The following is a 25,202-nucleotide window of genomic DNA, read 5'->3' as shown; positions in this document are numbered from 1 at the left end:
TCAAGGATACGGTTGCCTACCAGAAAGATTTGATCCAAAGATAAAATCCTGCAGAGAGGGTCAAAGGCCCACCCTCAAGCTTCAGGCTTAACATTCTCAAGGTATAATCACACCTTGTCTATTGTTAGGGATGCCGCTGGGGGGTCTTCCCAGATGCGTGTAAATGAACCTCTTCCAACCCTAGGTGCACCATTGGAGATGTGTTTAGGAGATTGCATCCAATTGAGGAACCGCCCGAGAAAGGCCAAGTCCGCTTTTGTCATTGATGTAGATCTCTTGCAACATTGCCAAGAAGTCGTGTAACAGCAAGCTATGGTAGCAATTGTACACTTAGAACGTTGAAACAGTTCAACTTGCCAGTGACATAGTAACCCATAAAGTGGCCCGGGGGTTCCAGCTTAGAGGTCCAACCAGATCTTGCCTAGTATGATAATGCAAGCTTCATAACAAATTATCACTTTCCTAAGTCTATTTTGCTCACATATCTTTCACATTTAAAATTGTCTACCACAAACAACATTGCGGATGTATCCAAAAACATGATCATGGAGAGAGATGCAGGCCACATCATCTGTTTACCATCAATGGCAAGAAAGACTGCAACAATCTCCAACTTTGGAGACTTGGTTTTTCAAATATGAGAATGGCTTTTATTTTGGCCCACTATACTCTGACTTTCTTGCCAGACTTTGCTCAGCTCAGGAACCCTTTCGATTTTTCCCGAATGCCTTGGGACAGGACAGGACAGGACCTGATATATAGCTCCTCAAACTTACAAGGGTGACTGTGCACTGCGTATATTTGCAACATTTGGCGGGAAAGATCCCCATCCCTCACCCAGTGATTTAGCCACCTAAATGAATACATGTGATGTTTTTACCGCTGATCATCCGTCTTGAACTTTTTTGGTAAATGGAATTCCCTTCCGTGCTCGGCATAGCTCGGCATTCCTCCCCCGATGTACCCAAGCTATTTGTATAGTTTTCTGAAGCTCAAAACTATCGTGTTTCGCAATCATGAGCGCTGAAGAGAGTTACACTTCCTGTGACTTTGACTCGCTGATTTTCTGGCCATTAGAACACTTCGACATCGGAAGTGGACTTACCTTGTTTTTGGAGAACACGTGTGAGCAGCAGCAATTTGCGACACAGCTGGACCGTAAAGTCTTCTATTCAATTTCCTCGAGGCCTTAACTCCTCTTCTTGATAGCGTCCCAGTAAGGAGGCATAATTATACACGAGGATCATGTCGCTATTGATGGAAAACTTTCATGTTCAAACAAACAACTTGAATAAGTCGGATTGATCAGATAGTGAGTGGTCTCGACTCCCACCGGCCGCCTTTTTTTTATTTTATTTTTTCCAAAGAGCCTATCAAAAGTAGGAAACAGTCCATCAGGAGCGGTTTGGCCAAATTGGAATTTGAGAGGTTGAGACGTCCGGCCAGGCGATATGTCATATTATGGCCGAAAAACACAATACCACTCGCAATAGACACTTTTCTTAGTCATTGTGATGGTGATGCTTGGAGAGGACGCATACATAACTTGGCATCTTCGTTATGCGCTGTGAGCCACCTGACACTGTGACTCCGTCAAAAGGTTAGTGAGGCCCGATCTCACTCTTCCGCTGCACATATATTTGCTGTAGCATACGCCAGGGTGATCTAACAAGGGGATAAAACTTTAATGCCCACTACATAGACCTCCTAAACTTGAAATTCTCCCTGTGCTGTGGCTTTGTGGGGACCCAGGCTCTCCGAAGTTCCCGCTTCCACACATAAGTCCCAGATACATCAGATGCAGGTATACAAACATTACCAGATCTTCATCCAAAGTTACTACACAACCTACATCATAACACATTCCTACAACACAACACAAGGCAAATGAACCAAAAAGCCAAACCATGTCCAGAGTCAATGCTCGTACAGATACTATACTTTTGGAAAGCACCCGGTAAATTTGTTATAGTTCAAAGCACTCGGTAAATTAAGTTCAAAGCACTCGGTAAATCATTTTAGTTCTTCATCATGGGACAACGCTAATCAGAGTTAAATGGCTTGCTCTTCCAAAACTTCCCATAATCGATCTTGACTCTCGACTTCAATCTCCCCAAACGGTTCGGATTGACTGAGTTTTAAACAATCTCTGGTACCCAAGACCAACAGTTCGAAAAAGAAAGCAGCGCCAGCTCGTCTGCTTGCCTGAGGTTGAGAGAAAATGATGATGATGATGAGAGGTGTTAGTGTTTTGGGGGCTTGTAGGAATCGCTGTCAGGAAGGGAGGGAGTGTACTTACTTTATCGGATACTTCTTTAAATTTGAGCATCGGAGGTCCGTCTGCGAGCTCAGTCTTCAAGACCGTAAGAGCCTTGACAGTATTCCTACTCCACTTGGTTCGACTTGCTGTTCCGGGTATCTCGGCTGACTCGACGGCTTGAGTTAGGGATTGAAGATCACCTGAGTCATCGAACACGTCCAACTTTGAAGATTCTCCTTCGGCCCTTTGCCGCCGGACCTCTGGCTCAGCAGGTAATGGCGGGAGAGGTTGGTCTAAATCAGCTTCAGGTCCTTCGATTGGTTGCAGCGGATCGTTGGGCGCGGATGATTCTTGTTCGGCGTGTGATTTATCGGGCAACTCGAATTGGAAACCGTCGTCTGCTCCGAACAGTCCTCCCTGGTCGTCCTCTCGGTGACCCATCAAATCAAAGGTCTCGTCCCCAACGGTATCGATCCGGCTGAAATCCCCTTCTCCAAATCCAACACTATGTGCCCGCCTGCCGTGTTCACTTCCCAGCTCTTCTCGTTCCGGTTCATCGTCTCGAAGTCTCTTCGTACCCTGTCCTCGCGCTGACAACGCGCTGGCCTTAGCCGGAAACTTGAATAATTCTTGCAACTCTTTACAAAGTCCCGCTGGGGCAGCCATCAGCCAGCTCTCGCCATCAACATCAAGAAGTTTGGGTAGAAATTCGTGACACGAGGGGTCGAGCATCAAGCGATGATGTTGAAGTTGGTAACGATCTTTTGGTAAGAATCTAGGTGGATCGAGAGTACTTTGCTGGTTGATACCCGTGTTGAACGAAGAGGAGAGATGGTCTCCCCCGGTAAGCTCGGTGACGCGATCGACTAGTTGATGCTTTGTCTTCTTCCTGGGTGGCTGTTGATCAGCCCCCTCTGGTCCTACAGCTGGGGAAGTGAGGTGGGGCGCAAGGTGATGAGAGGTACGAGGGGTAACATCAACTTGATCGAGCATGGGGTTGGGTACAGGTGTTGTGGCCCGGGGAGTCATTTGACCATCTAATTCCGAAGGCAGTCAAAGCACGGTTAATACTGTTTGACCATCAACTATTGGCACGCAGCATTAAATGAAACTGATCTTACCACCTGCCGCAACGTCTTGACCATCGGCCATCGTGATATCTTGCATGCCTGTATCTTGGTTTTCATGTAAACCAAGATCGACGCCAGGTTCCACATCCAGACCGGCCGGTTCGAAGCCAGGAGCGGGGCCTCCAAGATCAAAGCTCATATCACCCATCCCGGAAGGCATATCATAGCTCTTGTCAACCGATAGATCACCCAGTTGTCCCGGCACCAACGAATCCCGAGCACTACGTCTATCAGCTGTTCCTGGCGCATCACGACCTACTTCCATCTCCATGGTATCATCAGCTACTTGTCTCTCATCATCAACGGCGGAACCGTCGCGTGTTTGGCGATTTTTTCTGTGGGTTCTAGCTTCAGATTCTAAACCTTCGGTCTCGGAGACCAGACCGAGGTCGAGCGGGGCGCCCTCGCCCATCAAGTTCATATCTTCTTCTCCAAGGTCATCCAGTCTATCCTCCGGTTGATCGCCACCAGGCATGAAGGGTTGGTGCTCAGTCAAAGTGATATCACCAATATTGCCGTCAATCCTCGACCTACTCGTGCTGACGATGGGTACGATCTCACTAGCTCCATTCGGTTGATTTAAGTCTTCCCAGCCTTCCCCAAAGCCGTAACCGAAGCCTTCTCCAAACTCGAGCTCAAAATCAAACAGGTCTCGGTTGGCAGCACTTCTGAGATTGATTGCATCACGCCCGGTGACATTAGGTTGGACCTGTAGGATTAGATGGTCTTCCCGAGCTGGTTCGTCCATCATAGCCTGAATGGTTTCCGAGCGAAAGGCGGTCCGGATCTTATCCGATGCTTCGCTACAATCTTCAAGCAGATATTTGGCTTGCTTGCTGTAGATCCGCGCTATTCCAAGTAAGAGTTGGCCAGAGAGACGCAGGGCCATGGGAGGAGCCGAGACCATCGTCGAAGCAGGTTCGAGGATGACGGTGACAGTGCTGGGGATGGATGTTTGAAGGGTTTGAGCTTTCGAGACTTTGCGTTCTACATGGGCTGCCAGCCAAACCTGAAAGTGATCAAGAGAATTCATTGACAAGTCAGTCTCGGTGGCAGTGGGATGGTGAATGTAAGACAGACCTTAGCCAGTGGCCCTCGCTTCGAGAGCATCTCCGATGAGAAAAACATCCTGGAATAGAATATCCCGTGGGGGACGAGCGTGAGTCGGAGTGGGTGATGAGATGGAGGACTGCCCCGGATGTCTCCTGCGTATGTCTGTCGTTTGGTAGTCGTGTATGATGTATCTGTTCGTTGCTATATATTCCGTTGGTGGTTGGTTGGTGGTGGAGATGGTCAACAGGGATTGAGGCGAGCTGGCGCGACAGTTGGACACCGGCGGGCGCGGCGCAGGAGTCCAGCCACTGCCAACGGACGCGTCTGCCCAGGAAAACGCGCGCCTGCTGCCATAATGCAGCGAACCTGAATGTAGCCTAAACAAAGATCACCAATTTAATTTGGTTGTGGATTTGCAACAACAGCAAAAAAAAAGTGCAACAAAAAAAAAGCAACCGACATGCCGAGTAGCCTCCCCGGGAAGCGGGTGCTTTAACTGCTGGAACGGACCAGTCATCGAGGCTCAATGACCGGAACAACTTGGCCATCGAGGGGACTTGTATGTTACCCCTCCCCGTGGCCGGTTGTACCGCTCGGCGCTCATCTACATATGTGTCAGCATGTGTCGGCGATCACGCTCGATGGCCGGGTAGCTGGTCCGTACCGGTCATCAAGGCTGAAGAGCTCTTGATGCCGGGTGTGTATAATCTACTTTCTCGTACATCCGGCCATCGAAAGGAGTGCGAAATGTCCTTTCAATGGCCGGCGCTTGTACAGGTCATCGAGAGCAACACACTACTCGATAGCCGGCCATCAAGAGGAGGTACACACTCCCATCGATGGCCCGTCTATTCCGGTCATTGAAGGGAGTGTGAACCTTGTCTTGATCATTGTCAGGTACACACTCCCTTCGCGACCTGCCATCCGGCCTTCAAGAACAACTCACCAACCAAGCCGTCGATGGCTGACCCCGACCGGTCATTGAGAAGGGATCAAACTACTCCCCTCAATGGACATTTTGTTCCGGCCATTCTGGTCCGTTTCAGTATGACCAATACCCGCGCCGGCGATTGGTATTGGTCATACTGGATGAGATCCGCCCGCGGCTGGGTGGGAGGATACGTACTTGACCATTTTTTTTGTGTGTAGATAACCATGGTGATTCTACCAAAGCAGAATTGCTTAGGCTAGATTCATCTCCCCCATAATGCAGGGTGCATGCGCAGTCACTGTACATACATACAATCAGATACAGACTTCAACAAATAGATTGTGTCCTCATAATTAACGAGTTGGGATTCATGGACGTGCAAAATGGCAAAGCTTTTGTAAACAAGAAACATTATAAATCAACATGCAACTTGCTTCAACGTTACTCAAGTCACAATCACTTTAAATTAAGGCTGGGAGTGGGCTAATTGCCAATCGGTGCACTAATTATACGAAGCTTTACAGCTCACAGTGATTATTACTGGCACTTTAAAATAAGGCTGGGAGTGGGCTAATTGCCATTCGGTGCACTAATTATACGAAGCTTTACAGCCCATAGTGATTATTACTGGTCACCCTCGATGAACGCACGCTTTGTTCACCTTAATTATCTGGGTAACAGCAGTTACGCTTCCCACTTACAGTGAGGGGGAGAGGGCTTTGTGTAGGATGAACAAATGTATCTTTAACAATTGCGTGTAGGAAATGGTCAATGTAAGTAGTAATTTAACTGCCAGGCTTGCAAAGATCTCTAAAATAAATAATCTCCGGTTACGACAGTGTGGGTGTAACGTTGAGGAATTGGATAGCTCATGTGATATTTAGATGAAATGATCGAGTGTTCTTATGACAAGCCATATAGTAATGAGATCGGTTTGGACGAAATTTTCAGTTCGGAAGCTCATGGGCGCAAGTTGTACACGGTATGTCATTGTGATAAAGACATTGCTGCCGTGGCCGAGCCTCTGGGAATTTGTCAGCTGGAAGATAGTTAGATTCGAAAGCACACGTGAGTTTTCTTTGCATCTAGTTAAATTCAAACGCGGACACTGACATTTGGGTTTCCCTCAGAAGACCTCAAAAGAAGTTGTCCAAAGTGACAGGGACCTGGCTCAAGCCACCGAAGAACCCAGTAAATGCCGTGTTTATGCCTTGCGCAGGGCCGTCAGTCAGGGTAGCCATCGTAGCTCTCTCGTGGGTGGTAGCTATGCGGGTGACGGTAGCACCGAGGCCGCTGGCAGCCGTTGTGCTCCCAAGACCAGGGACGAGGTTGAGCCCGGGGATGTCGCTGATGCCCGGCAAGCTGCTGAGAGCTGGGATGTTAGGCACACCCGGTAGGTAGCCCACGCCCGGTATCTTGCTGAGCACGGAGTTCAACGAAGGCAAACTCGAGCGGGTATCACGCCTGCGGAGAAGCCCACCGAGCTTAGAACCTACGCTGGAAGTTATCGATTTTGCTTTAGATGCAAATCCATTGAAGCTTCCCAGTTCGCCAATTAAGGGCAGGCTGATTCGCTTTCTGAGTGACGATTCGCCCAATAGACCATGTGTCTTGAGGAGAGAAGAGCCGCCGTCGTATCCAGAAAGATTTAATAATCCACCAGATTGGGAGCCTCCGAGCAAGCTGTTGGTTTTCGGGGCGTTAAGGACATCCTCCAATTTCGATTCTCCAAGTAAGCCGTCAGTGGAACGTGCCTCAGTGGAACCATCATTAGACACTCCGAGCAAACCGTGAGTCAATTCACCCGTGACGGGAAGCGCATTGACGGTGTGTGTTAGGCCGCCGAGGAGCTGATCGTTAGTGCTCAAAAGCCCGCCATCCAGGCCAAAGATCGGGGCAGACTGCGATTGACCGGCTATAAGAGAATTAGAAATTCAATATCAATAGTCTCATTATCCCTTGGAAAATGACAACGAGGTCCACTATATAGTGCTGACTTACCGAGTAAAATCACGGCAGAAATGAAGCAAGATGATACACGCATGATGGTGTGTAGTTGTAAAACGAATGAATAATGATAAAGAGGGTATGGAAAGCTGAAAACTTTTGCTTTCATTGGCGGTGAAAAGGTTAGCGAAGTTCAAAATTGAATCAGTAATGGAAAACTCTTACCAAGCCTGTTACAATGCAGATGGATGGTTGAGTGGTCCTTCAGGAGTTGGCTACACTTGAAGCGATGTCCAACTTGTCGGGGCTCAAACTTATAGAAATTCATGAGGTGATCTGGGTGAGTAAAAATTGAAGAACACAACCCTTTCAGTCAGCGAATGGTCTTGCGCGATCGATTGCACGTGGATTTACTCTCAAGTGTCGAAAATACTTTGCAGTCCAGATGTCGAACAGAGAGAGGCCTAGATAATTTGACTCGATCACCATCTGGAAACGTGGGCCGATTTTTTTTTTTCCGGCCTGCGCCACAAAGCGGAAGCACCAACATCATGTGAGCTGGAGGGTGATATCGATGTAGGCTCGGGCATTCCCCAGCTAACGCTATAAGGGTCCAAGTCCGTAATGAAGAATATTCTTTTTGAGAGCAACCAAGCCGCTTTGTCATCTAATCACCATGAATGTTTGGTATAGGCGCAGCGGGTAAAATCGGTTTCTTGTCTCGTTGGTATCAGGTCCTACATTCACATGGTCCATGAAGAAAGAGGGGTGAATTTCCCAGTGGGACCACCTTGAGCAGATTGAGAAGAAGTCACAGCGTATTCATCACCGGTCCCGTTCAACAGCGAATTGAAAGCCGGCCTGGATAGTGCCCCCATCTGACGTGCTCACAACCAAATCTCTCACCATGGACGCAGAGCAGCATTGTTATCGACCAGAAGACAAGATGGGCATTGTGATGCAAATGGATCTTACCCCGACTGAACACAGTCCCTCGAGACTTTGGGCCCCTGGGGGTAGGCTGAACTCGCAGCAGCGTGGGACTTGGTTGGAATTTCGAACTTTATGTACTCGAGCTTGCAGGACACCAGCATCCTCGCCTACCCTCGCGGATTCAGCACTTGGAGCTTATGCAAAGCGAGGCAAAATCGAGCTTAACAAAGCTTTTCTGGAGGAGAGCCCGGCAGGGTCTCTGTGGAGGAGGCAGAAGAGGGACTGACTAAGTTTAAGGCAAAATGGTTGTAGGGATGTGCTCTTCACACTGCGAGAAAGGATGATCTGAACATTGCATCCCAGGAGAAATTGATCAAAGGGACGAGCAGGGTCAGAAATTTCTAGGAAAACAACAATGTAGTAAATATGTACATATTTATGTACTGTGAATGATAGTAAGGAGAAATATTCACAAAAGAGAAAGAAATAATTGAACACAATCAATAGAGAGATGAGAGCTATCAATCGTGGTTTTACAAAGACTGTGTACAACAACATTCGCCTGCTTGAAGATCCGGTTTGATCGGTCAGCATTTGTAGCGGATCTTGAAACCTGTGATGATTGTTTGAGGGATCCATGCTAGCGGTTGCGTGAGATGAAAAAAGGAAAGTGGCTTAGAAATGCATGAGAGACAAAAAAAAGTTTTTGATAGGACGAGATCCCAGATATTTCCAGGATCAAGGTTCGCAAACACCGTGGGGAAGAGAAAAATCATCGGTACGAATACCGCCGCCCCAAGGAGTGTTTCCTTTGATGGCGGCCTTGGGTCCCAAGCCACGTTGAGAGAATCCTTTCCAAATCTCGCACTGGTTCTCACCCCCAGTCAAGATCGAGTCGGCTTCCAAGATCGCATTACGGGCATCAAAGAAGCCGGGGCGACAGGGTTGGATCTTCATTCCATCCAACACCAGTTGGAAGATTAACGTGTTGCCATGTTTGGGAACCTTCTTGCCACTCAATTTGGACACCTTGTAAAAGCCATCCTCATCCGTCTCGCCCGTGGGCGGGAACACTGCAAACGGGTCAAGAAGGCAGTCAGGTCCAACGCAAACTGAAACAAATAGTAATTCTCCAATAAATATGTACTCACGACTTGGTTGAAAGCCGTGCTTCGCAATCAACTCTTCAGCAACAGTAAAAAGCATTTCAGCCCAGACTTCTCCAATCGCATGAACACCCCAGTACCCAGGCTTGTCAAGAGTCTGATAGGTTTCCGGATTGATCTTGTTGTCCAATGAATACTGAGAAAATAAACATGCAAGGTCGTTAATAATACGCCAAAAATTACGAAGACTCGATCGATGGGTTCCTCACCTTGTACTTTCGGATCCCCCCCTTGACCCCACTGGCCCATTCTCCCATAGTAAAATCAACCGGCTTCGATTTGTGCATTCTGATCAGAGTTGCGAAGAAATCGCCCCAACCTGCAAGAAAACGGATGTCCTCTCTTGATTAGCTGCGGGGTAAGCGGAAGAGGGGGTAGGATCTGATGAAGGCCATTTCACACACCTTCGCCCATACCGCCCGATTCTCCCCAACCAAGACATCCACTGTTTGCCGGTCCACCAGTCAAACGAATGCTGACACCGTGGGAGTATTCTGGCAGCCAACCGACATTAAATATTTTGTGAAGAACAATATCCTCTACTTGATCATCTCACTCACCATGGATAACGATCCCGGCTTCAAGATCACCATCACGCCATGGCTCAGCACCATTCCAAATATACATTCTCATGCGACCATTGCGGCCGTCAGCTGTAGAGCAGTTGCCATCAGCACCGGGATTTGCAGCGCGAGCGTAAATGGAGTTGAGTCAACTTACGAGGAGTAGCGAAATTGGCATTATTGTCTAATGCGGTGGGGGGGGGGGGGGATCAAATCAGTTTAACCAATTGTTACAATGCCAGGACAACCGAACTCACATCCAGATCCGTCTTGGGCATTTGCAATCACAGCGTCATTACCTTTGCCGCCTCGATCGAAATTGTGTTGTTGGAAGTTTCCAGATTCTGGGGTTGAGATGGCAATTAGATCAATAATCGGAATCACCATGGGAAAAAAAACAGGATAAAGTGAATCACATACCTTCATCGAATCCGTAGAGGTAAGTCAGGTCGTGATACTACCAACGAAAGCCAAGCCACCAAGTTAGAATCGACCAGATGGCTTATAAGATAGGCCATCACTTACTTCATTACACGTAAAAAACAATTCACTGATCGCAGCGTCGATGTACCGTTTAGGATTGATGTGGGTCTCAGTCGGGCTATGAGTATGATTCCAGCCCAAGTGAAAGTGAAACTGGAGGTCATCGGTACCGTTGGGTCGGTAGTTGGCCTCCCAGTTATCCAATCCCTCCCAGTTTTCTTGCGCATAGACGTTGTTTCCACGGCTATCGGTAGCTCGAAGCCCATGGTGAGGTAGATGGCGAGACCAGCCAGCGGACAAGTGACTGATGTCGCGTTGTTGACTTATACGTTGGGTGGGTGGGATGGTATGCCAGCCAAGTGGCGAGGCGACCGGGTCGGAGGGAGCCTCAACAATCTCGCGCTTGCCCATGGTGGGGTCATTGACCGACCAGGGGAATACACGATATGAAGCCGACCGTCGTTCTTCGGTAGCCCCTTTGGGTAAGACGGGAAGATCCGCCTCGGACTTGGGCTGCGAGGGATTCCTACCAAGGGATCCGAGTGATGTCGGGAGGCGTTTAAACTCCTCAGTAAGAGCCGTTTGAATAGCGATGTGCTGAGAGTACGAGGGCGCCAATTCGCTGGAAAGACATAGCAGGGATCAGTGCACCATTCCAGACGGCACAACTCGAGGATGTGAGAGTGGAAGGAGAGGTATGATGTACGAACCTAGTAGGTCTGAAGTCATTGACCCAATCGACCACCATGGGCACCAAGCCAGGAGAGCTGGCATCAACGTAGGATTCGTACCAGTTGGAGTTGCTCCGATACTCAAACCTCCAAACCATCTTCAGCTCGCGTTTGCAGGATTGGGAGTCTGACTGCTCGTCATCAACGCTCAACCAAGCCAGCTCGGCTGAGGTAGCTCTAGACGCGGATGAACCATCAAGCGAGTCGGGGCCGAGTGCACCTGGCACGTTGAATAACTCGAAGATCGGGGCATCTTTAGCAGGCCCTTCGGCCGAGTCGCTGGTAGCTTGGAAGGAGGAAGAGGGGGCTTTCTTGGCGATGCCGATCGACTGGATCAAATCGTCCAAAGATCGGGAGCGCAAGTGGTTCTCTGTCTCTGGGTCGGCAGCCAAGGTGAGGAAGCTGACGAGGGCGATTCTGGGATCGACTATGTCAGAGCGAATGGGCTTTTTCGCGCCGCTCGACATCTCACACTCGGCAATCAGGCGGAGCTCATCCTCACTGAAATCGGTCAAAAGGTTCTTCTCATCCTCGGCCGAGGGCTGACTCGACTGGGCAGAGAACAGACCCATGACTTGCTGATTGAGTAGTTGATGGCTCGAGGAGAGGGATCGCAGGACGCGATCGAACTGATTCTTGAGGTGGGCGCAGGTAGAGTCCTGGTGATCCTCGAAGGCATTGAGGAAGTTGATCGCATTGCTTGAGGAGGGATGTTCGACGATCGGATGGAACGAGTCGCTATGGCTGAGCACATGTCCAAAGGAGGGCGATCGGGGGTCCAGATCCAGGTTGAGGTTGGCGACAGCGTTGTGGACTTTGAGGTGGTGATCGAGATCACCGAGCGGGATGGTCTGGACAAAGTAGGCGTGGAGAACGCTGGTGTGTTTGGAGATATGGGCAGAGGTGAGCTGGAAGCTAAGGCTTGCGGCGGGGTGGAGATGGTGGAGGAACTCGGCGGCGATCTTGACACCGAACTGTTTGAGGGAGGATGGATCGGCCTGGTGGAAGGAGTCCTTGATGGGCAGGAGGGAGGTGGCGGATGCAGCGTTGAAGCGAATCAAGCTAGCTTGGAATTCGCTGTGGATGTTGTTGTTGCTGTTGTGGGCGTAGAGCGATGTTCTGGCGGCGTGGGTGGTGAGCTCGGGGCCATAGTTGAGCGACTTGCGGGGCGAGCTGGGCGGGAGGGAGTCCCTGGCCTGGATGAGCAGGAGGGAGGAGAGCAGCAGGGGGATGGTCTTGGGCGCGAGCATGGTGGTGGGGGTGGGTGGGGGTGGCTGGGTGGGGGTGGGTGGAGGCGGGATATATGTATACCCGGCGGGCTGTCACAGACCGGGAACAGGGCTGGGACATCCCGCATGGCGCCAGACTGCCACGGTCATCACTCCATCTCCACGAAAATTCAAATTCTACATATTTACTGTGTCGCGCTGACAGCCGACAGCATCCCCACATGAAGTTGCCTCCCATGCGTTTCTTTTCCGACAACGCCTGTAAATAATTAGGCAGTGCAAGGAAGCAAGCAGCGACTACGCTTTTGCAAGGGCAAAACAATCTGAAAGCTGGATTGCAATCCCTAAAACCATTCCCGTCCGTCCCAACAACAATCAAATCACCCCACTCTTACATCAGAAGAAGATATTGACGCTTTGTGCAGCTGGGCAGAAAACCAATCCTGGGCGCAGTGGGGGTGGTTTTCTACTTTCCGTTTTCGAAACAAGGGTGGTGATGCAAGTTTGATGTGACGAGCACATCTTTCTGTCGACCGCATCATTTCACGCCCCCCTCCCCCTCCTAATCTGACAATCTTGGGCTTCGAGCGACTCGAGTTACCAGGATGACGGAATGTGCTAGAGTATCGAAGTTGTACTGAGATCCAGCTGATCACAGACGATCCTGAAATCGTCATGAATAGGACTGCTGACTCGAACTGTATACTCTCGGGGCTGTTCTTTCTTGTAAAGCTGGATGATGGATGAACCCATGCCGATAATAAAATTAGGAGAACATTAGCTATCCCTGTTTGGAATAAGTGAGGCGATGAGAGGTCGAATGGCAAACTTTGAATTCGATTTCAGAACAGTGCAGCAAGATTCTTCCAGGAGCCTCCCGATTTAAGAAGTTGTGGATGGCTTTTTGGGATTGATGGCTAAGATAGCGGAAGTCATACTTGAAGTCACCAACGATCGGCCCAGCCAAGAATCTTGAACAATGTAGCCGGAGTTGATGTTTCCGACCGGTGTGCGGTCTCAATCTGACGATTGCATGGTTTGACTGATATCAAAAAAAAAAAAAACCCCAAAAAAAAGGGATCAGCATGAGCAGACAAGATGATAGGATTGGTGAGCTCGGTGAAATGAAGATCAGGGAGAAATGCGGAGAGAGCTAAACTGTTGCTGTGACTAATTCCCATTCTGTTTTAGTTTGCTTACAATCCGCACCAGTTCGATTTGCTAATTGGGAAATCATATTTAACCAAACCGCGAAAACTCAAAAAAAAAAAAAAAAGAGAAAAGAAAACCGCTTTCTTTGACTAACCTTCCGCAATCACCATCCGATCATTCCGGTCCCTCATCCTACATTCGATCTGGCCGGAGGATTTAGCATCCTGAATCGGGCCTATCCTGTCACCCAAGAACTGGATGGCCGCATAGTAAATCTTCTTGATGGTCGAGTTCTTGAATTGAGTCGAAAGCGTGCGTGATGCAGTGGGTGATTTGGCTAGGATCAAAGGCCCAGTCGTTGATTTGTCTAACCTGTGAACTATGAACAGCTTTCCTCGTCTTTTTTCGAGATCTTGATGAGAAAACGCCCCTGTGTTATTTTCCTCCTGATGATTATTTGTTAAAGAAAAGGATGGGAAAATTTCTGACAATCCATGATTAACTTCCATCGAATGTAAGCCTCTGATCCAGGGTCTGCCTGTAGCGCACATCCAGCTGGTTTATCGATCACGACCACCTTTTCATTTTCGAATAGAATCTTGGGCGGTCTGAAGGATTTCTCTAGTTGTGCGGTGAGTTCTACTTCCCTCTGAATTCGCTGATTCTCTTTCTCTTCTTCTGATAAAGGTTTCTCCTTGGTTTGGATTTTCTTTGTCCCTAATCAAATTTTTGCAGATCATCATCAGCTTGTAATTTGAACGCAGAGGGTGACCAAATAATTAAACAAAAATGCTTACGAGTCAAGGCTCTTTGCACAGGTTCTCCCACGGGCAAGAGTTTCGAAGGAGGGGTCTGAGAGGGGATTGATCGAGTGGCAGGATGGGATGATTGCGAAGGTCGCTTGACGAGGGTTGAGCCAATGGGGACTTGTGCGTTAGCTTGAGTGCTCCTGGAGGTGATGGCAACATGCCTGATGAGGAGGCATGAAGTTTTCCTTGATAGTGATGATCTGAGCGTCGAATGAAGGCTTTTCGATGCCATCTTGAAAGTATCCGCAATAAGTATCCGCTGCCCATTTCTGCTCACGACCGCCGGCTCAAGTCCGTCCCAGCCCCCCGTGAGGACCCCCGAGTGCCATCCGTCCGCAGCACCCGCCCCCCGCCTCGCTCTAGTGCCCATGTTCGGGCCAGCGGGGACAGCGAGGCTGCCAGCACACTGCCCCAAACGATGCTCTCCTCATCTTTTCGTCTGCTTCGGCTATCTGCAACAATACCTCGGAGAACCTACTCAGTCGCAAGCCCGGGTGATCCTCCCAAGCCATCATCATCCGATACGCCGGAAACTCAGGTTGAACGCCAAAAATCGAGCTCGATCGAGGATTATGTGACCCAACTGGCTGGATCGAGTACTCCGATCAGTCCACCGTCAGTCTTTCTTATTCTTGTTTAATTTGATAAAAAAAATTAATGAATAGCTGCCTTCCTTTATCTCGCCTTCTATTTAGTATTCCTCCGGCTCAATCTACCAGCCAGGCTGAAGAACCCATCCATGTTCCAGCAAGCCCGGGCTGGGCTATGAGGGCCCATCCAGAGCTCTACGACCCCCCAGTTCTAAAACCGACCCATCGGATCCATGTCGCCACCTTGGTCATCGAAGCCTACAATCCAGAAAAGGAACAACTACCCCTCGTCGCCGGCTTTGCGCTCCAGGCTGCCTATCACCTCGGTATACCCGTCACCCGACCAGCCGCAATGCCCATCAAAACCGAACTACATACCGTTCTGAGGTCCGGATTCGTTCACAAGAAATCTCAAGAAAACTTCTGGCGGTTGACCCATCGGAGGGTAATCAAAGCCTATGACGCAAACGAGGAAGTGATCAATCGGTGGATCAACTATCTCAGGACGGATGCCGTCAGAGGGACTAATGTAGCGTTGAAGGCTCAGAGATTCCTCTATCGACCGATCGGATGGGGCCAAGAGGTCGACGAATTGGCGAGACGGGAACTCGAATTGGAAAGACTCGAGAAACAAAAATCAACCACGGGCCGGAAAAAATCAAGAGGCCGATCACAACAGAGTTTCGGTTCTTCAGCCCAGGCCGAACTCACGCAGGCCGAGACGGTCAAAGCATTAGCAGAGCGACTCATCAAAGAAGAACTGATACCCAAGGCTGAAGCTCACGAAGCCATGCTGGCCTCGACCGGCACCAAGGACGGCAAAAAGATGACAGAGCTACAAATTAAAGACTCAGGAAATCGGTCATCATGAAACCCAATCCGTTCATTTTTTTTAAGAAGAAAAGTTCAACTCCAACCTATCTCTGTTTCAGATTGTTTCATTTTGTTATGTTTATTATTACTCTTAGCTTTCATTTTTCTCGAGATAAAGATGATTCAGATTCAGCAATGGTAATTTAGTCTGCACTGGCGACGCCATACCACTACACGTTGCAAGCAGCCCTTGTGAGCTGGTGAATGTGTCAGGTACCGTTGCACGTTGAAGGGACAGCCAGCCACTGATGTTGTCAACGTTGAGCTATGTAGCTATGTAGAGAGAGAGAGAGAGAGAGAGAGAGAAACCGGGTGTGGAGCTGAAACGCCATGTGGATTAATTGTGACTCCCCCGTCCGCTGGCTGCCTTTGTTTTTCGCCGCGGCTGGCCGGCCGGCTTCATCTGACCGCAAACATAGCATGTCCCGTCTGAACGCGTTGGTCGTCGGCCTGGGCAACTACACCCATCCACTCACTCGTCACTCAGTCAGTCTGTCTCCCATTGGAGGTCACAGGTTATTAACGTCTTGGGTGGGTGATCAAGAAAAATGTGCTGAATTTTGGTTCTTCCGTTTTTCTTTTTTTCAGATTTCTCAACTCACACTTGAAAATATCCACAACCTGCTGAATCACCAACATCGGTACAAAGCTAACTATGTATCAGCCTCTCCATCCTGGCCCACTTCCGACAAGGAACCGCCATTTCGGCTTCAATCTATGCAGTCGAGCTCGGATCTATCTAATCACCTGAAACTTTCCAAGCCGCATTCAGCTTGGATCGCAAGGCACGACTTCCAGCTATCATCCACCCAGGGGACTAGCCCAAACAACCTTAGTCTCCACCTTCTCAAACCTCGAGCTGCAATGAACATCTCTGGTCCGATTGTCCAATCTTATCACTCACAACTCTCCAAGTCTGGCGAACGTACAAAACTTATCATTATCCACGATGAGCTTGATCTCAAACCGCTCACCGTTCGGCTCAAACGGCCCCCTCAGTCATCAAAGCACAAGGGTCACAACGGTCTCAGATCTGTCTTTGCCAGTCTCAAGGCGCATTCACCCCAGAGCCTGTTCACGATTGGTATCGGCATCGGTCGGGATGCCTCTAACCCGAGTAAGGATCCGCGGGACGTCGGAAGATGGGTTCTCAGCCCACTCAACCGGCCCGAAATCGAAGCCTGCTCGTGGGACGTCGAACATTCACCCTCTGCGAATCCACTCCATCAAGCCTCGGTGGTCTTGGAAGTATGGCAGCAGATTTCAGAAATTCTCAGAAACTAACCCAGCCTTTATAGGTAATCATATTCGAGGAATAAATTAAAAAAGGGAGTGTCTGTGAAGTATCGAATTTTATCCTTTCTGAAGGACCGTTGAGAGAGACGAAAATGATAAAAAACTATTACATATGGTTTTCTTCTCCTTCTGCTGTACCCCCATTATGAAGAAACCAGCCATTTTCTTTAAAGTGTAATTTTGCCTTTGGCATTGCACACTATGAATATCAAGATATCTACCTACAAGAATTTTATTTATTTATGTTTGTAGTAGTTTTTTTTTTCACTACTTGTTTCTATGGGGCCAAGTTCTGTAGAGGATGTGGTAATCTTAACAACTAGGGACAATGAGTTGTGATGTGGGTTTGTGGGGTGGATGGGGTGCAACCATTTTTCAGGTTGATTCAATTGGGTGACGGGTATTGAAATTGAAGAGTTTTTATACATGTAAAGCGGACAACTAAGAGCATTCCCACCGCGGGCCCTAAATCAGGGCCCTAGTTGGAAATTTCAGGAGTTTACCGCCTCAACCCAACCCACCGCGGGCGCTATTTGCGTCAAAGATTTATGGCCGTCCCTAAATATCAACCTTGAGTCCCTACATGTAGGGACTTCTAGGGACTCACTAGGAACTGCTCCATCCCCTTCTCAACTTCCTTTCACACAAAAAAACACCTTGTCAAACTTCAACTTCCCATCCACCACACCCCTGAACATCATATCCCTCATACCCACCAATAACAACATCCAGCAATGAATACCAAAATGATTCTTGACCCGGCGCTCCAAGCACTCATGCCAAGTAACGACCACGGTAAGTTTTTCAATACTTTCCTGTTTTTTCACGTTGTTGGGCAGGATATGTTGATTTTTGCATGGCTTCTTTCAGTCTTGGATGAAATAGAAATTTTAACTCCGGCTCCACAGAAAGCATTGCAAAAAAGAAATCTGTCTAGTTCCAATGGTCAGTAGGAGACCTTGAGATATGCTTGAGTTATTTTTTCTTAAATTTTATCAATGAAGAAAGCCAAAAAAAAACAACAACAATATCTGAATGTATTCATTGGTTGCATTGGGCAACCCACCATATGCCAAGATTCCAAGAGATGCCCTGATTTTTTGGATGCCTCGCACCAGGGATGCTTGGGGGGCACTCCCCAGGGAGTGCCTTAAGTTGAATTTTTTCCATAACTCAGCGCAATGTCTACTACATCATATGTGTAATCAAACATGAAATGATATACAAGTATATATGAAGTATCCATAACTCAGCTGGAACTCTTCTGTAAATCAGTAGTAACTAAACTGGACCACAGAACACAAATTGTCTGTAACCAAACTTTAACTCAAGTGCAAAGCACCACTCACACATTGTTTTTACCCAAGGGTGAAGTCAATCTGAATAGTGTTGGAACCATTTCATCATCCTGTACCCATTGCTGTGGCCTCAACAGAATGTGATTGGTGTGTGATTTGTCACCCTATTGTACGCGCGTACAATAGGGTGACAAATCATATTCCATCAGGGCAGTTAAACTAATTTTTTCTTAAATTTTACCCTCATTTACTCGGCAGAAGTCCCCCTCTGGTATGAAAAGTGCCTGATTTGTCACCCTATTGTACGCGCGTACAATAGGGTGACAAATCACACACTTTTCAGACCAAAGGTGAATTTTTGCCATTTAAATGAGGGTGACACAGTTTGGAAACAATTCAGCTGGAAATGTCCCTCCGGTCTGGAAAGTGTGTGACTTGTGTGTGATTTGTCAATCTATTGTACTAGGGTGACAAATCACACACTTTTCAGACCAGAGGGACATGTCCAGCTGAAGTGTTTCCAAACCATTTCACCCTGATTTACTGGGCGAAAATTCCCCTCTGGTCTGAAAAGTTTGTGATTTGTCACCCTATTGTACGCGCGTACAATAGGGTGACAAATCAGGCACTTTTCATTCCAGAGGGGGACTTCTGCCAAGTAAATGAGGGTAAAATTTAAGAAAAAATTAGTGTAAGTACTGCCCTGATGGAATATGATTTGTCACCCTATTGTACGCGCGTACAATAGGGTGACAAATCACACACCAATCACACATTTTTTAGAACAGAGGGGCATTTGCAGCTGATTGATTTATGAACTGTGTCACCCTTTTGTACCCAGCCAAAATATAGTTCTATTGCTCTTGTGCAAATATTAAAACATTTTGCACTTCTGCAATTTTCTTTATCCAAATCTAGGCAGTTGCGTTTCAGGTGTGATATATATTTGATGAAGGGAGTTCACCCCAATGTAAAAAAAAAAATGGATAAGCAAGAGCTACCTGATTTTGAAATGTAGAACTGAAGTTAGGATTGACATGAACTTGACTTCAAGATGAATCCAACAGAGTTGAATGATAGTTCACGTCCAACGGTTACATATCACTCCAAATTAGATTGGTCTATAGTTCTTGCCCAGTTATTGAACAATTAACCATCACATTGTAAGGACTTCTGCCCCAGTTCAGACACAAACTAACCCCAAATTCAGCTGTGGCACTCCCTGGGGAGTGCCCCCAAAGCTTCCCTGGTGTTGCAAGCCTAGATTCCCCAATGTGTTTGTGCGGTGTGGGGACTACTCCGTGGGATAGAGATAGCTGTGGAGGGGATGAGTGCGTGAAAAGGCTGCCCTCCGGGTGAAATGCTAAAGAGTAGAGGACACCAATAGAGTAATGAAACTCAAGAAAAGGTGTGGCGCAGAAGATCGAGAAGATATCAGGGTAAGGTGATGAAATGGCGAAGTAAGTAATGCTCTCCCACAGAATGGTTACTGGATGTTGAGCAGGCAAGATGATATAATTGTCAAGGCAGAATGGCTACTGTAATTGACTATAAGGTAACTATGAGACTATATAACTATTGAACAACTACTGTCTGATGAGCTGATGGGGGACAAAAGGGTGGACAAAGGGGCAGTTTATATAGACAATCTGGGGGGCGGTTGACTTGTGGTTGTGGGAAAAATGAAACAGTGAAAAACTTCAATCAAGGAGAAGTGTAAGAGAAATGAGCAAAAGGGATGAGGCGCATGAAGATGAGACAAGTACTAATCCCAAAGTAGGTGCATTAGTGTGAAACCAAGAGACAAGGAAAGGGCTGTTGAGTTGATGACCAATGTGGATTGATGTTTGATGCATGTCTGGATTTGGCGATGATGGAGTGTTTGATGTTGAGGCGCCTGGGTCCTGTGTCTGGTGTTCCGTGTTGTTGTCCTGAGTGGTTGGTCGCCTTGATAGTTGATTCCTGGAGCCTGCGGAGAGTGAAGGTGCTTTTGATGAGGCTCACCACAGCGGTGATGAAAGTAAACATTGTGCTGCTCGACATTGTGAAAAATCTTCAAAAAGAGTCCTTGTTGCATCCTGAAACGTTGGCAAAACTTATAGTCAGAGTATCTGGGTGCTTTGGAAAAGTAATCATGATATAAGAGCTGGTATCCTGCTTCAAAGTCTTGCCAGATGTTGGGTGCTTGTCCTTTTTGTGAGCCGCCTTGTTTTGGTGGTGCTTGTTCTCTTCTTTTTCTTTCTTGTCGGAGTATCTCTTGAGCTGCGGCGGCTCTGCCTTGAAGAACGGCTGATATCTGTTGTGTTGACTGGCTTGCCGTTGAAATGATTCTCTGTTGAGTGTTGATAGCACTCCGGATGATTGCCAGCCAATCCATTATAGTCGTTGACGGGGGAGTGGACCGGGGGCGACGGGATAGGCCTTTCAGGAATTTTTAGAGACTCCGTTGGAGGCTCATGGTGTATGCCGCAGCAGTTTGGGATGCTAAAACTAGCTGCGCACTCCCAGAGTTCAAATTTTAGCGCCCCAAAACTACCGCCCGCGGTGGAAATGCTCTAACAAGTGGGTTGAAGGTTGAATGGGTGGTGTGTAGTTGTCCAAGCCCAGAAGTGGTAGCGGCCAGGGGTTGGGTCCACTGGGATTCAAACACTGGACTTTTCACTCTCTTCAAAGTGATTATACTACGTTGTTGCAGGGGAGACACCAAGCTTCTGTGGGTGATGTTTACCGCTAGGCCATCTGGACCCTGTAAAACCAACCATTGGAATCATCAGTTGCATGCAATAGTTACATAAGAATAATGTTATCTGGAACAGAACTAAGACACACCTGTCAAACTTGTTTTTGTAAGAATTCTGACAACTAAGATGCAATTTCATGTTAGAAAAACTTAGATCAAAACTATGTACAATGTCATATTGCCGCTATCTGAGTATGATGAGGAGATGGAGTGAAATAGCTAATCACCTAAGAGCAGGCCGGTTTGCCGTGCTTTTGAGTAGAAGAGAGAAAAAGGAAATTGAAAGAACACAAGGTCTTGAGAGGGGTTGAAGTAGGAAGGGATCGGCTTCAGACAAGAGAGCAGTCTGTTGTCTGCGATGTTAACGCTACGAGTCAGCTAGCTCACTCAATGCTAATTGCATGATCTATTGTAGGAGGAGAGAAATTCTACCTCTTGTAATCTGCACGCTTGTAGTGACGGTCTATGATCGCAATGAGTCGTTCTGGTTAAGGCTGTGGCTAAGAGACCGTCCTGGTTAGTCTCAACCATGTGACGGTCTAGCTATGAATGGAGTCTGCACTCACTCGTCGGTCAGCGGACTAATACAAGAGTTGAGGCTGGCTGGGTGATTGGTTATTCTGTGGTATAAAGAGCTATGCGGACGATGGAGCTGTTAGTCTGATGGTTCTGTCCGTCTTAGTCTGCTGCTTAAATACTCACGATTCCGAAGGTCTTGGAACCGTGCTTGCCTTGCTGCTGTGGCTTGCATCCTAGGGGTGTTGTTGCTAGTAGCATCTGCTGTAGTCGCAATGAAACAACCCGAAGTTAGCTACCACACTTGTGGCTTTTTGTTTGGAGGGATGAAACATCTGTGCTTACATGTCTTTGCATCACAGTCTGTTTCTCCCCTGCGCCTCTTTGCAGGTTGCGCATCATCTCCTGTATTCTGACAGTTTTCAGAGTCAGCAGGTTAAATTTCAGGCTGCCATATTCAACTTTTAAAGCTTGAAACAACAGTGGGCCAGCTACGCTAAGTGTGGCGTTGGTGGGGTGTACCTGAGCAAAAATCTGCTACGGTTTAGCATATTGTGATGAATTTCCGCCGGATCTATGCCGACACTACATGCACACGCTGCAAAGTAGTGCCTACTTGTTTTATAGTGGCTTTCTTCCCCTTTTAGCCTGTAGGTGCGCTGTAGTTTAGCGTATGATATGGTTGCGGCAAGGGTGGCTACCTGATCACTAGCGGGTCCGTCCCCTGTAGAAAAGTGTAAAATAGAGGCCCAGTGCTGTTGTGACTGCCACCAAATTGTAGAATAAAAGTAGACATTTCAGCCAGCGTCTCTTACGTGACAGGCAGACACAAGATGTGGGGGGCAATAAAGTTGTATTTGCAAGACAAAGTAAGTACAAAGATGTGGGTTAAATGTTTTAAGAGATGAAGATATTTATTTATAATCTTTTGAGCTTGAATTTCTAGCTCTAGCCTCCTCCTCAAAAGAAACTGAGTAAGGTCTGATTAAGGTTCAACCATTGATCAGCCCAATTTTTTCAAAAGAAACTGACTAAGGTTTTTTAAGGGGAAAACTATGTGGTTTTCTGGTAATACCACCAAACACTTAATAATGTGATTATTCAAGTTTTTATTCATTGTATATATGTTATCAACACTGTGTGCATATATAATGGGGTGATTAATGAATATGGAGTCAAGAAGAAGGCATGATTGACTAAGAAATGAGAGAGAAATAATATTCTGGGTTGCCCAGAAATTTACTTACTTGCAGGTACAATGTGCTTGAAGCAGGGTAACTGGGATTAAGGCCTTTCTGGGCTGTAGCGGATGGAATTTCTGGATGCAGCATTTAATATCCTGTTCTGGTATAATTTTGAAGTGGGGGAAAATCCTCTTGAGTCAGGAGGGGCAGTATAAGTGAGATTTGGAGAGCCTGGCTCTTTCTTTCTGTAACATATTTAAAATATAATTCAACACATTTGGATAGTGCAATGGATTTGTTACATCTATTGAATACTCTGGTACAAAAAAAATTAAATAGTTCAAATGTGAATTTTAATCTCATGGACTCTTGTACTTTGTGAAGCACTTTGCTAACATTAGTGTTGTGATTTGGACTGTGTACCTCACAAAAAAGAGAAAAGAATTGAGCCAGAGGCTTGAGAAGGGACAGTGAGGTGAGGTGCTCAATGGATGCGGCTCAAGGAAGGGCGCGGAGAAAAAATGAGGAGAACTGATGGGTTTGATTTCTTGATGCTAGGCTATGTTTATGGTATTCAAAATTACATAAGATCTTTTTACATAAAACCATAAACTGCAATTTTGGCTGGGAGATGTCAATTTAAGTTTTATGCATGCTGACATCTCCCAAGCAAAATTGGTGTTATGATTTTATTTAAACAGTGACATATGCAATTTTGAATACCATAGTTATATAGACTAAGTACAAGAGATCAACTTGTGGGAGAAAATAATAATGAATATGAAAAGATGAATAGAAACCACTGGAATTCTCATACAAGATTTCACAAGACACTAGTATCTGTCACAGGCAGAGCACACGCACACACAAGGAAAGCAGTAATCAGGGAAAGCCAACAGTCTATTCTGGGAAGGGATAGAAGTCTACAAGATCAGTAAGAAAAGCAGCATGACCAAGTAATAAAAGAAAACCAAGGTGTGTGTAACAAGCATGAGTGTGAGCATACTAGAAATCAAGGAAGACTGGGATGAGAGAGTGAGGCAGAAGGCAAAGAAAGGGAAGAGTCCTTTGAAGATAAAAATCAGCCTTTTGGACCCTCTCAGGCTGACATACAGGGTTGGTGGCCACCTACAAAATATATAAACCATCTGTGGAGTTCTCATAAAAATCAGGGATTTGGTAAAAGTCACTCCCTGATGGGATTTCACACTTTGTGCAAGGCATTTTGGGCTGGACCCCCCCTCCCCGGCAGATGAGCGACTTGTGCCTTGTGTAAAATATTTTTTTCTTCTTATTTCCCCACAAACTTTCACGCCCCATTTAGATGCCTTGGTATACAGGATAAATATGCAAATTTATCATGAAGTGTGTCCCAAAGTTTGCCCCCCCTCTCCACCAAATATTTTGAACCCACAGAGGTTGACAGTGATAAAAACACACATTTATCACATATAACAAAGCATCCAAACAGGGCCTCAGTTCAGGATGTAAACGGGTTGGGTTCGGGTCAAAAAACAGCGCCCAAACCCAACCCAAAATTTAGCGCGGGTCGGGTTGGGTTGGGGCAGATGTTAAAATATGCTGCCCAAACCCAACCCAATTTCATACTATTTTGGGTCGGGTCGGTTTGGGTCTTGGGTCAACCCAACCTCATAGGCGCTAAAAGCCCCCAATTTGACTGTTTGAGGCGTCATAGTCGGGTCGCAGGCTGACCCAATTAGGAAATAGGCTGCCCGAACCCGACCCAGCAATTTTACAAGTCGGGTTGGTTCGGGTTTGGGTCATGTCATTTTCTTCAAGAATGTGCCCAAACCCAACCCAAAACCCAACGGGTCTCAGGTCGGCTTTGGGTTGGCCCGCCCAATTATCATCCTGAGCCTCAGTGTTATTATTGTTACTTCATGGCCTTCATTCATTTACTTTGGCCCCATTTGGATGTTGCATTATACATCAGAAATCTTCAAATTTATAACACACAGCACCTAGCTTAGCTAAGCCACTTCAACTGAGAGTCTTGGGGAACATGCCCAAATGGCTCTCCATAGCAGAGGCTTATGAAAAATGTGTGCAGGCTTGCAGAAAAATGAAGGATTTTCAATCCCAAAATCACAGAAACACTACTTGAAAATCCATAAAACATGTAAAAATAAATCTGCATAAACAATTTTATTGGCAGTACTGAGACACCCTCACCTAAATCTTCCCTAAATTCTCTAGTTCAAAGCTCCACAACTGATTGAAGGAATATTTTTTGAATGTCAAAGTAATCCTGAATGATCTTCCATTGCTCTGAAGATCTATTTTTGGATTTTCTGAGA

At 47.1% G+C, this 25,202-nt stretch overlaps 4 protein-coding genes across 4 annotated transcripts; 2 read left to right on the top strand and 2 right to left on the bottom strand.

Annotated features, from left to right (window-relative positions):
* Positions 1–2,052: 2,052 nt before the first annotated feature.
* Positions 2,053–4,518, bottom strand: PtA15_5A10 (uncharacterized protein; the record flags this gene model as incomplete). Its single annotated transcript, XM_053168838.1, has 4 exons — positions 2,053–2,205; positions 2,300–3,297; positions 3,382–4,399; positions 4,471–4,518. The coding sequence occupies 4 exons, from the start codon at positions 4,516–4,518 to the stop codon at positions 2,053–2,055; spliced, it is 2,217 nt and encodes a 738-aa protein (XP_053019995.1).
* Positions 4,519–8,992: 4,474 nt separating this feature from the next.
* On the bottom strand, positions 8,993–14,619 carry PtA15_5A9 (uncharacterized protein; the record flags this gene model as incomplete). Its single annotated transcript, XM_053169769.1, has 13 exons — positions 8,993–9,327; positions 9,406–9,556; positions 9,630–9,739; positions 9,825–9,914; positions 9,981–10,073; positions 10,141–10,167; positions 10,241–10,327; positions 10,404–10,440; positions 10,509–11,088; positions 11,177–12,263; positions 13,733–13,990; positions 14,068–14,295; positions 14,376–14,619. The coding sequence occupies 13 exons, from the start codon at positions 14,617–14,619 to the stop codon at positions 8,993–8,995; spliced, it is 3,327 nt and encodes a 1,108-aa protein (XP_053019994.1).
* Positions 14,620–14,805: 186 nt separating this feature from the next.
* PtA15_5A8 (uncharacterized protein) lies at positions 14,806–15,848 on the top strand (the record flags this gene model as incomplete). Its single annotated transcript, XM_053169710.1, has 2 exons — positions 14,806–15,002; positions 15,083–15,848. The coding sequence occupies 2 exons, from the start codon at positions 14,806–14,808 to the stop codon at positions 15,846–15,848; spliced, it is 963 nt and encodes a 320-aa protein (XP_053019993.1).
* A 422-nt stretch (positions 15,849–16,270) lies between these two features.
* PtA15_5A7 (uncharacterized protein) lies at positions 16,271–17,134 on the top strand (the record flags this gene model as incomplete). Its single annotated transcript, XM_053169600.1, has 2 exons — positions 16,271–16,336; positions 16,439–17,134. The coding sequence occupies 2 exons, from the start codon at positions 16,271–16,273 to the stop codon at positions 17,132–17,134; spliced, it is 762 nt and encodes a 253-aa protein (XP_053019992.1).
* Between the last annotated feature and the right edge of the window lie 8,068 nt (positions 17,135–25,202).

Source organism: Puccinia triticina, chromosome 5A, assembly GCF_026914185.1.
Source record: "Puccinia triticina chromosome 5A, complete sequence".
Taxonomy (NCBI): Eukaryota; Fungi; Basidiomycota; class Pucciniomycetes; order Pucciniales; family Pucciniaceae; genus Puccinia; species Puccinia triticina.
This window is presented reverse-complemented; position numbering and strand designations above follow the sequence as displayed.